Raw genomic sequence first — 15,140 nt, 5'->3', positions numbered from 1 at the left:
AGAGGAAAAGCTGAATCAGGGTACCTAGTCTTTTTTCTCCTCTTTTTCCGCCCTGGGAGTCAGCGGATCTGAGACCCTCAGAGTGAACTGTAAAATGGAAATGAGTGGGTTTACCCATAGGCCTGTGGGCTGCGGTGGGACCAAGTATGTTCGATTTCCTAGGATAGCGGAGAGAGCTCTCAGTGACCATTAGCTACGTTGTCGAGGACTTGCCCTTGCAAATGGGGGCAAGAGTCCCTCAAAAATAAGTCATTGGCTAATTAGCAATTAATGAGCTCCTACCATGTTCCGGGCATTCTGCTAGATTCTGTAGGTACAACTATGAACAAGGCACAGCCCTTGCTTTCATAGGGTTTTTGTAGGTACCATATGGGCCCTCAAGCTTCGGGTACCTGGGATTACCTGAGAGGCATGGAAGCTCATTTAAGTTGTCAACTCCTGGTTATACACGCCCGGAGTCCTGATTGGGTGGGTCTGCAGAGGGGCCTGGGGCTCTGATTTGCTAACACACATCCTGGGGATTCTGGGGCTTACGGGCCTCAGACCACATTTTGAGATACAGTGGGTCATGTAATCGGCTGATGCAGCTCAATGTCTGTAATGTCCCCTTGTGTAAAGGTGGGTGCCTACAAGACTGGCTCTAGGGGTTTGTTAAACCGAAGCCAGTCCTGCGCAAAAACAGGGAAACCTCTTTTTGGCTTGTAGGAGAATATTTAGCCAGATACCAGGCCCACCCAAGCTGGGGACAGCTTCATTCTGGTCTAGGTCCTCTTCTCAGATCGCTAGATGTGACACAGTGCAGTTAGGTCAGGCCTCTTTGGTTATCTTTCTAGCTTTGAACTTTGCAGATCAATCCTATTAGAGGAAAATGCTAGATTGTTTCTAATGCCCTCCCCTCCCCCCAGCAGCTTATAGATGAATTGAGAAACTGCTCCTGCTTTGGAGGGTCTGTTCTTCCCTTGGGCACAGAGTATTTCTCTAGAGCAGCACATAAAGCAAGATACATTTAGTGCCCTCGTTTTTTTTACGATTGTGAGTGGTTTTGTTGTATACTCTATAATGTGTCATCTGTAATGATTATCAGATGGAAATCTGATCTAGATTTTCCTACTGAGTTTTGTTACAGGTGATCCAGAACAGGTTAGTTAGGACAGTGTCCTCAGTTTCTCAGACCTGACTGATCAGCCTGGTGTAGACTTCTAGGGGATCCTCAGCTGGCCAGGTAACTTCTAGTTGGGCCCCAGCTAACAGTGAGGTGAGAAAGGGCACTGCTTGGGGTCTTGCACTCAATGAGAACGGTCAAGAAGAACCCCCAGGGAAGGTGGTCAAGCCACAAGCTGAGATTTGCTCTACCTGCGGCTAGTTGAGAGGAAGAGGGAAAAAGAAAATTCATGTGAATTGAATGGGTTCTTTTAGTCAGTAGCCATTTTTGTGATGTTCCAGAAATAAGACTTGTGCCACCGAATGAAATTTTGTGGAATACTTCCTGTTCACATGATCAGTCCAGACACCACAGGAGACACTTCTACCTTAAAGAGCCACATACCCAATTTGTGTGTGTGTTTCTTGGGTGCATTCTGGCAGAGTTTTCAGAGATATATCATTTATCTTTATTAAATCACTTAGGAAGTAAATTAAGACAAGTATAATTTTTTTCTACTTTACAAATGAAAAAGTGGAGATGAAGACTTTTGAATAAGATCATATTATGCCTCTCGAGCCTCGGGGAAGGATTTTAGTCACTAAATTGAGCTGTTGCCCGTAACTAGGAGCTGCAACATTAGGACACTTTCAGAATTGGACTGAAGCCCTACTGTGTGTTAGGAGCTGTCCCCGGTCCTGATACGTTCTCTCTCTTCTGGACATGTGTTTTCTTGCTGCAAAGGTTGTTCAGATACCTTTGCAAATAGAGGGTGGCATTCATTCAGGTGGTGTTTATTTATGAAGCACCTGCTGTCTGCAGGGTGTTGAGCTAGGTGCAAGGGTCAAAAGGAGGAAGGAGGCATAGCTTTTGTCCTACAGGTACTTAGAAGCTGATCTCTGGAGCAAACTAATTGCTGTGAGCCATACTTTCATCTGGAGAGTCACGATCAAAGTCTTGCCTTTCAGACTCCTTAAGAATGACATGCCGGCTGGAGGTCTATAAATTCCAAGATAGAAACTTCATAAGATTTATAGGCAGGGTAGAGGAAACTGTATACGCATCCTTACTACATATTGAGGTCTTATTTTCCTGTCTTCAAAGAAGGCTGCCATCATTCACATCATGCAAATTATAATTTTGATAGTAATGATTCTATTGGATTTTATAGCCAAACCCTCAGGTTTCTGAAGTCAGGATCTTCATAAGTCTTTACCACTTCAGAGATCTTTGTCACTCCGTGCTGGAGTGAAAAAAAAATGTCAGTTAGAACCAGATAACAGAAGCAAGTGCTAGTAAGGCTGAGGATAACAAGAGTGGCTTTCCGGGAGGACCAGTACTTAACTCTTCACTCTTTACATCGATGGCTTCTTGTCCTCACATTGTCTCATGTTTCTTTAGACAACTGCACTAAACCTTCCTGATTTTTCCCTTAAACCAGCTCTCGTTCTCGGATCACATTTGGAATTGCATGAGTCTTGCATGTTGTTCTACTTTGATCTGAATTTCCTTTTTTAGTAACCGGAGTGACCCACAGTTGTTACCAGGTGAAAATAATGATGTTGCTGAGACTTCCAGTAACACTTACCCTTGCTCTCTACCCTTACTAACACCAACAAAGAGACTACGCATTCCAGATTAAGCTTCTAACTGGAATTCGTGATGTCTCATTGATTACATTTCTTTTCATAATTAAGGTTCTTGTAAAGCTGTAAATTTCTTCTTTTTAAAAAGCATTAACGTTAGGTTTCACGTAACTTACAGTTGGTCACAGTGTGTGTTCATTTTTCAGGATTCAGGCCCTCTACTAAATGAAGTTTCTTCATCCCACGTGGGAACCGATCCCCAGAGCTCTGCGCCAGCTAGCAAGCCATCTTCTGCCTACCCCTCTACGACAATTGTCAATCCTACTATTGTACTCTTGCAACACAACCGAGGTAAGGGACCTTCACAGAGTGCCCCCAGTCATTGGCATTCATGTAGCTGTGCTGTGACTTCCAGGGGCAGGACTTCTGCCATTCCACAGAAATTTTTACAAACCCTGTCTTTCCCTGATGTTGTCTGCCCCCATTTACTCACTCCCGTGATCCACAGAGTAGACCACAGCAGGGGGACAGGTCCCTGATTTAGGACGATGTCGGATATCTACGTAAGTAAGCTGGTGGAGCATGTATTGCACGCCTGGGGCTTTCACAACTATCTTCAGATGGCAGCACCAAAAAGAAAGAAAGAAAAGACAGAGGGGAAAAAGTCTATGCACCTAAACTCCTCTCATCATGAGCACTCGAATCAGAGTTTTGGCTGGAAAATCTAGGTACAGTAATATCTCTTTTAATGAGTCAGGTGGTTCTTTGACATCATGAATTTTCTAGAAAGCAAAATTTTGATTACCAAAATTTTTTTAAAAAGCAAGCATAATAGGTGGAAACCTTTATAAACTGTCAAATGTGTTTTTGTGCCTCTGAAGCAGGCACTGGACTTTTCTCTTGGTGACTCACTGGCCTTGACTCTTGCCAGCAGTTATCACACTGGGCTGTCACTCAGTGCACCCTCTGGGGATATGAGGCTCACGTGGCTATTTGTCCCTTACACTGTGCGACACTGTACAGCTCTGCTGAGGGTTTCCATGTTTCTTTTCTGTTGCTTCTCTTACTGCTTCTGGTTGGTTCTTCCCCTTCTCTGAAGGGGCATCTTAGGCAAAGCAGAAGCAATAGTTGTAGTAATAGTTGTATCTGTTGACCCTTCTGCTTTAAAATTTTAGAAGATGATTCTAAGTCCCAAGTTTTTACTAGTTGGAGTTCAACAGAGAGAGAAACTTTCCCTTCATAAAAATCCTTTTCAATGTGAAGTGTAAAGTTGTCAAGCTGTTTCCTAGAGCAGAAAGAGCTTTTTAGTCAGAGTTTCAAAAAAGCTGGGCACCAAACCTCTCCTTTTCTTGACTTGCTGCTCGCCTACTGCGCAGTTCTCCCAGACTCCCCCCTCCCCTACATTAACTTGGACGAGAATGGAACTGGAGTCTATTTTTAATTGTTTTCCATATTAAATGGAGTTTTCTGTTTCCTGCTTCTAACTTGTAAAACAGATGAATGAAACATTTCCTCTCACTTAAAAATCTTCCCACTCAAATCTTAAATAGTTATTTTCGTAATTTTATTTTTTTTTTCATTATGTATGGCCTCCATATTAACCGTCCTCCATGAATCTGTGTTCTTCCAAAGATGGTAGGGGTCCCAACCCCCACCCTAAACTATAGAAGACCCCATTCTCAGTAAGGGCCGTACCCCTTACTGGCAATAGCTTTCTCTGCCCAGACAGTGTCCACAGTGCAGGACAAAGTGAAATTTTGGTTCTCTATGAACTTCTTTATGACTCATCTCTTTAAAAAAAAAAAAAAAGTCCAAAGAGAAGCAAGTTAGTTCCCAGAAGGAAAGGCAGTTTCTCTAAAAATGGGATTTATTCCCAAGGCAACTCGGTTTTTGGGAAATGCCAAGTGTAATGTCAGCTGCTTCCACCAAGTCCCTCAGATGACAGGGAGACATCTTTGGGCCCAGAAATGCCTGTAGTTCTTTTTTGTTTCTTCTCTGGGCAAATGGATTCCTCTTATTTGCCCAAAAGCTTTCAGTTCTTGTGCAGTCCTGTACTTTGGACTTAAAGATCAGAATCCTGCTGCCTGAATCACACATCCTTCAGTGAAGGATACAAGTACATTCGTTTTTTTTGGAATTAAAAGTAGCTTCTCCTAAAGAGCAAACCATATGTTCCCTAAGGGGGCGGAGCAGGAAGAGTGGAGGAAAATGGAGGCGCCCAGCCACCTAGCCTTGGATCACTAATTGTCAGTGGGGTTTAGGTCGTGTGTTTTGGCCTTGCTTTGGAATTTACTCAGCCTGGCAGCAGTGCTCGTAGAAAGTACCCATAGAAACAATTTCTCAACTATTGCAAAGTCTCCTGAGGGAATAATAACTTTACTCTACTTCTGGAATTCTAGTTTAGTCATCCTAAAAAAGGTTCCCCCCCCTTTTTTTTCCTTGCCTCAATGGCCCCAGAGCACAGTGTAACAATAACCTTCTCTCTGCAAGCCAGTCCCCACCCTCTGCTGTAGACACAGGAGGGGGCACCACACGTCCGCCCTGGCCCACACTGCACAGCTCCTCGCCCCTCTCCTTGACATTTATACCACAGGTCTGAGGGCAGGGCACTTATGATCAGTCTGAAAGGAGGATTGGAACCAGGAAACTCAGGCATGACAAGGTGCCTGGGTCCCCTCGCTCAGAGCTCCTCAGTCTTTAATGTGCATGGTCTGGGGACTACAGTCTTGCAGATTTGCATGTAGGAGGTCTGGGGTAGGGTTGAGAGCCTGCATTTTTTTCAGCAACTCACAGGATACATTGGTGGTTCCAGTCCCTAGACCACACTGGGGACCAAATGTTTAGTGGCCTCCAGACTCTGGGTCTCATGGTCACGGGAAGCAGCCTGGGGACTACCCCAGGGTTGCTCATTTCTAAATAAAGTAAATAACACCCCTGAAAAAAAAACTGCTCTTATCCATGTCATTCTGTGAAAGAAAGGCCATTTCATATCCCAGAAGGAGGAGCAACCTAGCCTTTGAAGTTGAATAGATTTGCTGTTGTCTGGTGAGGAAGCCCTTGCCTCCAATTGGCAGACTGGAGTTTGGGAACCATAGGTCGGTTGGGCACTTGATCGGACAGATGAGGAAACCAAGAGCAGAGTTTACGCAATTGGTCAACATCCACTAGCAAGTCGCTGGCAGAGCCGAGCCTAGTGCTCGGCCAGGCTCCTGCCGTCCAGCTGGTGTGAACTTCGTCCGCGTCCAGAGGCGGACAGGCTGTTCCACTGACTGTAGGTGCCCCTGCTGCTCTGTTTACTTCTTGCCCACGTGGCTTCTGGAGGGAGGGTGGGGCTGCCGCCAAGGGGGTTGGTGACAGCTCCCAGGGGCTGGCAAGTGCTCTATTTTTATCTATGTGGCTGCTTTATATTTAGCAACTGTGGAAGGTAAAGGTCATTTTTGTGCCTATCCCGAAGCACGTACACACAGAACTCTGGGAAGGAGATCTTGGGCTCCCCTCCGCGAGTGCCCGGAAGGGTGAGCAAGCGAGAGACCATCTGTTGGGGAGCAGTAGTGGCCTGGCAGTCAGGGCTGGAAGGCAGGCCGCACTCAGAGTCGGGAAGCCAGGTTCTAGGCCCTCCTCTGATGGTCAGTGTCACCGTGGGTACTGTGTGCTGCTTATCTGAGGTGTCTCAACCTGCCCACCCTACCTGCTAGGGTTGTTGCATAGATTCAAGGTGTTAACATGCGAAAGCTCTTAGAGCAATGTCTGGTGTTTGACAGAGCTCTCGGGAGCTGGGAGCTGGCATGGTGACAGTTACAATTCTGTTTCCTTCTGAACGTACTGAGACTGGGGTCGTCAAGGGTCCTGGTCCCTTGGAACCAGGGGAGTTGGGAGGGTCTCCTCCCATGATCAGATCACCTTGAAACCACATGGAAACAACCAGCAAACAGTGACCATTTCCTGAATCTTGGGGCAGCTATGGGGGGCTGGTCCTTGGAGACACCACACCTGGATAACTGAAGCCACAGTAATGCCCCGGCCCTCGGCTGGGTGTGGTGGCCACGCCACAGTCCGCCATCTGAGCCCAGGGGGCGGTCAGGATCCCAGTTTGGGGATGATCACAACTTCTGGCAGGACTTCCTGGTCTTACCGTGTCTGTGTAAATCTCACGATGTATATCTTTTTTTTTTTTTTTTTTTTTTATCACAGAACAGCAAAAACGACTCAGTAGCCTTTCAGGTAGGTGCCAAATATTTCTCTACACGCTAACACCTCAGATGTGTGAGCAGCACAGTCTGATGAGCTCCTCTGATGTGCTGGGGACTCTGTTTGTTGCTGGGCCACACAGATGGTGAAAGTAGGCGCCGTCCCACCTCCTCCTTGCAGCCTGAGGGGCAGAGGAGGCACCCCACACCAGTGACCCCCAGCTCATACACAGGCCCTGGGCGGCCGTGATCAGCTCCTGGATGGGTCAGAATAGGGTCCTGTGAATAAAAAAGAACAAAAGGTTATGCCTCAGGTGGAGTGTTCGTGACAGGCCTCACCGAAGAAGTCCCCTTTCTGTCGCTTCTAATCTCTCTCCTAGGATGTGACAAGTCAGGGTTAGGGAATGTACGCAGCTTCTTTTCTTACTGGGTGGCAAGCCTGGATGCCGGTCAGTGATGTGTGACGGGCCTGGGTGACAGCCTCCAGACCAGCAGGGCCTGGAAGTGGGGGCAGGGCGTGAGCAACCATCAGAGTCTCCAGGAGAGCTGGTCCAAAACCCAGATACCCAGGCCACAGCTCCAGAGATTTGGATGTCGCGTGTATGGGTGAGCACTCGTGTGTCTAACTGGGTCCCCAGAGATGCTGAGGTTGCGCATGCACTGAGCATGCTTCGGAGCAAGTCTCGTCAGGAACTGGCAGTGGTGGGCTTGGGTCTGCTAGATCCTCAGGTGTCGGGGCTCCCTCCCTGATGAAGCGCAGCCTCGTGTAGGCAGAACTGGGAGGAAGCCCAGGAATGGGCAGCTTTCACCATGTCTTTAGGGCTCTCCATAGCCATTCTGCCTTGAGTCCCGATCCTCCTGCTTCCCCATGGGGCAGCTTAGGCAGGCTGCTAATGCTCTAAATCACAGGTCAGTTTTCTGACCTGCCAAATGGGGAACGTAGTAGTGCCATGTAGGTCCTGCGTATGAGCAGCCCAGCACCGAGCCTTGGCACTCATTAGGTGCTCAGTAGACATGCGTTTCCATGGTCAGCAGACACCACTGTTAATTCGGTCCTCATTTTATTGAGTGCTTACTTTGGATCCCACCCTGGGCCGGGCTCTGTGGCAGTATCTGGGAACTGTGCTACCCTCCAGCAGCCCATGGTGTGGTATGATGGTTCATAACTTTTTTTGGTGATGGACTCATTTGGAGAATCTAATAAAGGCGGTAGATTCACCTCTAGAAGAAACCACATGTGTCAGATGGGCACTTGGTGGGTATTATAGACACGTGTAAATCTGGGGCAGGAATCCCTGATCTCGTGGATACACAAAGCCACTGTTTTCTGAGCAGCTGCTTCACGATTTCTGTTACTTCCTGCTACTGCTGCCCTCGGGATTCGTGGAGAGCCCAGTGGGGGGAACATGGTGTTCTCACACCCTCTCCGCTTTATCGGGACTTGGCCCCAGGACCAGGACAGGCTGTGGCTGAGCACAAGGTGCCCTTCACTGCCCCCTCCTGACTCTGCCACACCAGCCCACTTCAGCGCCTGGCCCCCGCCCAGGTTGGCTGAGAGCTGAGTGGCTCTGAAACGGAAGGGAGCTCCTGGGAACACGTTCCTGCCTTTGGGATTTGGGAAGGAGCAGTGGAATGGATGAAACAGCTGCCCAAACACAGGTTAGGAGGCCCAGTGTTTGCTCCTTTTTATTGACATCGTTTTTGCCCGGATAAGTGACTTTACCTCTCTGCAGCATAGCTTCCTCCAAAGAGGCGTGAGGCTCGTGTGCGACAGGAAGGGGGGTATGCTCTGCCCACCAGAAAGCGCTACACAATGTTAGGGCTTCTCCACCAGGCTGGCAGCCTCGAGCCACTTCCTTTGCTCCAAAATAAGCTTCATGTTTCCATCTTCCTTGAGTGTTGGGGTAGAGCCACTAACGGTGTTTGATAGAGTGGGGCATGAAGTAAGCGCTCACTTAATGTTAGTTTTTGTTGACAAAGCAGCGGCACGATTTTGTTCTGAAGGAGAGAGGCTCAGCTGGGCTGACTCCAGTCTGCTCCCCAGCATAAGTACCTCGGGTGATCGCACTTGAAGGGCCACCCTTCTCACCCCAGCCCCCCCCGTCCTTAGTGGGTTTTTATCAAGCCTTAATGGGGCTTCTTGTTTAATGGCATTCATTCGGGACGGAGACCACATGGCGTTTGGCCGCCTCAAGCCTGTGGCTCTCTCCGGGAGGTGCGCACAGAAGCAGGTCAGGGCTAGGGCGGAGGGTCCGGCACATTTTCCTCAAGGAGGTGTCGGCACTGCTGTGGTCCTCAATCACAGAGTTTGGGGTGTGAAGGGAAGGAAAGCTGTCCACAAACACAGAGGCCCTGTCCCAGGTTGTCAGCATTGTCACTTACTGAGTGGCTCTTTTCAGCAACTTCCTTTTAAAAGTTCAGTTTAAAACTGGACGGAGATGCTGCAGGAAGTCTTGCTGAGGGAATCAGTATTTACCTCCTGAGAAACAGCAGCTGCCCCCCTTGTCCCTTGGATGTCACTGGGTGGTCCTGTCACCTGCCTGGTACAAGAAAGTGTCACGTTAGGTTTTCACTACGTAACAACAACAACAAAATTTTTTTCTTTGAGGCTGCCGTTCTTCTTTCTGTGCCCCGAAATCCACTCAGTCATGAAGCCTGTGATCATAAGCTTCCAAAGTATAATAATTCAGGGCACATTTTTGTAGAGCCAAAGCCCTCTGACCGCTTTGGAATGAATCACTGGACTGTCACCCCAGTTTTGTAGTTAGGTGATTCTTGTTGGTGCCACCTGCCCTAACAATGAAAAAAATGTCTCTGGGTCTGGAATCCCTGAGAACGCCGAGTCCATGCAAAGAGAGGACGTGGGAGTGAGGCATGTGAGCGCCTCCAAGCACTAGGTGAGATGGCTTGGAGTCAGCCCCACTGCTGCTTCCTGGTGGCACTTAGGAAGGCCTTTCCAGGCGGGAGGAAAATGCTCAGCAAAGCCACAGTAAGGGTAGACTTGGGTGACTTGAGCCCAAGTCTAAGTCACTTCCCGGCCTCCTGCCAAATCTGTGGCCTCCTCTTGGCTCTGCTGGGGGCACGAGAACTCATCCCATAAATCCAGTCTGGCCTCACCATCCTGTAAAGCTCATGGCTGTGACGCTGGGGGTCGGGTTGTCTGAAGCGTACGCTGAGCTGGGTCTTGGACAAAATGTTTAGAAACCACTCTGTGGTCGCAGAATGAGTACTTGTTTCAGGAGTTTGTATGAAATCCCGTCCGGGTCACCGCCCCCTCTGCTCCAGGTGGGCAGGCTCTGAAGGTCATAGCATCTGAGCGGTGTGTCCCCATTTCCCTGGCCCCTCCTTCACACGGGGACATCTCTGACTCAGGCAAAACCTCGCATGCACCCTCGGGCCCCTCCTTTCTGCTGGAGTTTACTCTCTAAACAGCCCTCTGCACTCTTGCCTTTCCCAGGGGTGAGAAGTGCTCCCTCAGTCAGTGACCAAATCCTGACTGAGCACCACCGCCTGGATGCCAGGCTGCCCCTAGCTCCCCTTCAGTCTCACTGCCAGGGCGTTGCTACTAGGACTTAGCCTCCCCCGGCTCAGACCTTTTTGACCCCCAACCTCTTGGCCTCTCTGGTTGCCACCTGCTGTAGTCTTCCTTGTGTGCTGAATGCCTCCCTACTTCCTTCCCTGCCTCCTGCTCCCAGGTTCGTCCCTTTCTCTGCAGTCTGGCACCCACCCCACTGCCCTCAGAAACTTGCTCCCTCGCCAGTGATCCCGTGACTCTTGCCTAATTAAATGCCCCGTTCTCCCGGTGTTCCTTTTTTGTCCTTCTGTCCTTTCATGGGTTGAATCATCCGCTTCTTGGAATTCTCTTCTCTGGCTTCAGTGATGCCACACTGTTCCTCTCGGGTTCACCTCCTTTCCCTCCGATAACTCGTGTGTCCTTTGGGGGATCCCTTTTACTCCTCAGCCTGTCCCCACAACATCCCTTAGCTCATGACAGCCCTTGACTCTGCCCTCATGTACTCCTCCATGACCTCTTCTATTGCGTTACTGCTGATGGCTTGGGAATGGCACTCCTGCCAGGGCCCCTTGCCGGGGCTCCGCTCCCTCTTTCTTCAAGGGCATTTCTGCTTGGATATCTCACTGTCAAAGTTACCGTGTCTGAATGAAGGCAGCCACCTCTCCCTGCCTTCCCCACCCCGGTCCCTTTACTAACTTCTGTTTGGATCAGGCCAAGCTTGGAGCCTTGGTGCCGTCTTGGAAGGCGGTACGACAGGACATGGTTCAGAGAGACCTGCTGGTCAGGTGTCCCTAATCCACATCCTAGCTTGGCCGCATGGCAGCTGTGTGACCCTAGGCAGGGCACGTTAATGTCTCTGTGCCTTGGTGCCCCAAACTGTTTTGGGTTTTTTTTTGTTTTTAGTGAACGGATAATAGTTTCTTCCTCGTAGCGTTATTGGGAAGGCGAACTGAGACCATGGATGTGAAGAATTGAGCACAGTGCCTGGCCCCTGTGTAGCTCAGAGTAGTACAGAGGGTCCTTGCATTTGCTACTGCTGTTCCCTCTGCCAGGGGCACCCTTCACTTCCTGTTTGACTCCCTCCGAGACGCCAGCCCTGAACTTAAATTCCTCAGCTAAGTTGGATGCGGGCTCCATCTGCCCTGGCCATCCTGCATTCTCACTGCTGGCTCTCTTGCCCTTTCTGCCCAACGGCCGTCAGCTCCTTGCAGGCCCACACCCTGAGAGGTCCACGCCCCATGGCCGCAGGACATGCCGTGCAGAGCCATGACGCCTTCCCGTAGTAAGGGACGTGGTTGGGAATAACAGAGTATATGATCTAAACACCTGGTCTGTTTATTCACTCTCTGTAACCTCCAGTCCTGCACCCGATCAACTCCAATGTGCACTCAGCGACGGAAAGGGCGAGCTAGGCGCTACTCTGCTTGGCCACTGTAACTTGAAAGCATCCATAAGTAATACGTAAACGAATGGGTGTGGCTGTTTCCTGATAAAACTTTACTACGGAAACAGGCGGCCAGGCCCTCGTTTGCCAACTGTGCTCTCAGGGAGACTCATGCCTGTTGGGAATTAGCAAACACACTTGCCCCAGCTGGATTCTTTGGGAGATTTCTGCTTCGGAGCCACAAGGAGAGCTGCTGTAGCTAATAACTGTTTCTCACTTCCAGATCCTGTCTCAGAAAGAAGAGTGGGAGAGCAGGACTTGGCACCAACGCAGGAGAAACCCACCTCACCTGGAAGGGCTACTGAGAAAAAGGCAAAGGATGACAGTAGACGGGTGGCCAGGAGCGCTCAGGACCTGAGCGATGTTTCCATGGATGATGTGGGCATCCCACTCCGGGTATGAATATGGACCCCAAGTCCTACTTAAGCTTCCTCTTACGCCGGTGACACATATACACCTGAGTGCACGTGACCCTACTTGTGGCTGACAAAGGCCTCACATGGAAATCCTCGCCACTGCCTACTCTCCAGACCCGCGGAGGGCCACAGAGCTTCCCAGAGCTGTGCTCTGGCCTCCCGTCCTATCCTGGTCCTGAGCTCAGAGGGCAGCAGCTTTCCTTAAAGCATGTTAGATGGTCTAAGTCTCATGAGAAAAGGGTCCGGGGTTCCGGGACTGTGGGGGAAAAGCAGGGTGGAGCACAGAGCCGTTTCTCTGCAGCAGAACTTCTGAGAAGCTTGAGGCCGGTACCTTTTCTAGGGGAGGATGTCATGGTCAGCATCTCCCAGCCTTCCTTTTGTGTCCTGCGGAGCATGCTCAGAAAATGCAGGTTCAGGATTACAGGACCCTGGGGAGAGCAGGGGCTCAGGGTCCCTGTTGATGTATTCAGGAAGAAGTTCCTCTGGCTGGGAGAGACCCTGTCACATGGGGTGAGCAAGAAGCTCTAAGGAAGCCACAGAATGGGCTCAGCTGCCCAGTTGTCCCCCTCTTCCCAGGCACGCCAGCCTCCTGCAGGCCCCCTGGAATTCAGGGGAAGCTGCCTTTGAAAGTGGATTAGGGTGAATCCCCTTTTGTTCCATGAACCCCTCAGAACACTAGCTAGAGTGTTTCTCTCTACGGTCTCCATGTAGTGAGTAGACGGTTTCTGGTGTCCCTTTGGAGGAGTAGAAACAACAATGGGCTGAGCCTTGGAAGAACTGTTGTCTGGTCCTAAGTCACACTAAGCATATAAGGACAGTAATTCGTAGGAAGGGAGTTGTGCTGGACGGTCATTGCTGGACGGTGGCCGCTCGCGCGGCAATCTCGGCATTCACTCTGCAAGATGAACACAGATAGAATTCCCGCTTCATAGATAAGGAAGCAGGGACTCAAGAGTGATTACGGTCCTTACTCAGGATGGCACAACCTGCCAAACCCACACCATACACTCTGACTCCCAAACCCACACCCCTAACCATCACGTGAGGTGGCCTTCCCACTCGCCTCCACGCCAGCTCTGTGACCTTGGGCATCGTTTTGACTTTATTCCTCATCTCTAGAGTGAGAGTGAAAATGCATGATCTAATCACCCATCTCTACCCGTCCTTGTTTTATTTTGCTCTTAAAACAAAAACAGCTCAGCTTTGGGATGAAGATGAAACTCTCTGGCCCTCTTCAAGGTGACCGCACTCCTGCAGAAAAAGCTGATATGGGTGGGGACGTGCAGATATTCTTTGCCTCATGTTTCTAGGAGGCTTTACGTCTGCTTAGTTGTCTCTCTAAAAAATGAAATTTTTAAAAATTGTATGAATGAACACACTTCAAGTGGATCTTCATTTACTTTTTTCAGAATCTGCATCCTTTTTTGGCCAATTATTACTCTGCAGATTCAGGTCTGAATCTCTTTGTCTGGCTATTTTTTTTTTTTAAGATTTTATTTATTTTATTTTAGAGGGTGAGTGTGTTTGAGCAGGGGAAGGGGCAGAGGGAAAAGGAGAGAAGCTGAGTGTGGAGCCCAAAACAGGGCTCGATCTCATGACCCTGAGATCATGACCTGAGCCAAAATCAAGAGCTGGATGCTTAACCGACTGAGCCACCCAAGCACCCCTTGGTTTGGCTGCTATTTCTCAAATGTTTTGCATTTTTATTTTATTTTATTTATTTATTTTTTGTTTTGCATTTTTAATAATGACTTAAATGTGGGGTCACCAAGATGTATAGAGTAACGTAAGTTTTGGCTTCAGATATTGTCACTTTGCAGAAGCTCTGATTTCATGATCATAGAAGTTCTGAAATGTGCTGACCTTTCCATTTTATTTTACTCTTTGCCTTTGTTTTTCTCTAGAACACCGAGAGATCCAAAGACTGGTACAAGACCATGTTTAAACAGATCCACAAACTAAACAGAGGTACTGATTTTCATTTGTAGAAGCTATGCTGTGTTCATACGTTAACTATTGTGGTGAGGACTTAAACTTGCTTTGCTAGGATGTCAGAAGGCTGGGCCCTGTGCTCAACTCACTGAGCAGCCTGCCTGAGCCCAGCCATACGCCTGCAGAGCAAAGCAGGGAGGGACCGCTTGTGTTCTTCCTCACATGTGGGCTTTGAGGTCAGATCTCAAGTCCTCCCTCCCAGATGTTGTGGGATGTAGCAGGTTGAGCCCAGCACTCCGCCTGTGCTCCAGCATCTGCCTGCCCGGGGATGTGAGCAGCTCTGACTCCCACCTGCTTCTGGCTTTAGGTGCAGCCCCCCACCCCTTGTCAGCCCATGACTGCCTTGTGGGCAGAGCAAGTTGAGAAGGCACTGAACTGGGAGTGGAGAGAACTGGTCTGACCTGGCTTCAGTCCCCTAAGCACTCATGTAACCTTGGGCCAGTCACAGACCTCTCCACATTTCAGCCCTCTTCCCTTCCTCCAAGGGATGTCGCAGGGTCCAGATGAGAGCAAATTCTGCCTTAGGAAGTAGCATGCGTGGTGCACCTATAAGGTGGCATTAAAATGAAAAATAATCTTCCCCAGCTGGGAGCCAGCACTTGGCAGGTAGCCCTGGGAGCCAGTCAAGAGCTGACACAGCAAAGCCCGCTCAGGCTTGAAGGGAAGCACTTCGGGATCAGGGCCCCGCAGGGCTTGTCAGCAGGTGATCCTGCATGGTGGGAAAACCCCAGGCTGGTGCTCGGGCAGCTCATGACCCCAGCAGCTCCCACCTGCCTGCGCTGCCCATCAGCTGGTGGGCAGGGATGCAGCTGCCCCGTGGGACGGGCACTCCTCCCAGGGGCAGAGCATCCTGTCGTTCC

The 15,140-nt window shown here is 49.6% G+C and overlaps 1 protein-coding gene across 50 annotated transcripts in view; it reads left to right on the top strand.

The window, feature by feature from the left end:
• The window catches only part of SORBS1 (sorbin and SH3 domain containing 1), a 227,861-nt gene that overhangs the window by 137,199 nt on the left and 75,522 nt on the right, over positions 1–15,140 (top strand). For 48 of the 50 annotated variants that reach the window (XM_047703111.1, XM_047703064.1, XM_047703093.1 and 45 more), the window contains 4 exons: positions 2,934–3,078; positions 6,919–6,948; positions 12,096–12,268; positions 14,193–14,256. In XM_047703111.1, the coding sequence (XP_047559067.1) occupies positions 2,934–3,078; positions 6,919–6,948; positions 12,096–12,268; positions 14,193–14,256 (412 nt within the window). The remainder of the gene's footprint in view (positions 1–2,933; positions 3,079–6,918; positions 6,949–12,095; positions 12,269–14,192; positions 14,257–15,140) is intronic. The other 2 variants (XM_047703068.1, XM_047703077.1) reach the window with 1 other exon arrangement.

The sequence above is a fragment of the Lutra lutra genome, chromosome 14, assembly GCF_902655055.1.
Source record: "Lutra lutra chromosome 14, mLutLut1.2, whole genome shotgun sequence".
NCBI classification, from domain to species: domain Eukaryota; kingdom Metazoa; phylum Chordata; class Mammalia; order Carnivora; family Mustelidae; genus Lutra; species Lutra lutra.
This window is presented reverse-complemented; position numbering and strand designations above follow the sequence as displayed.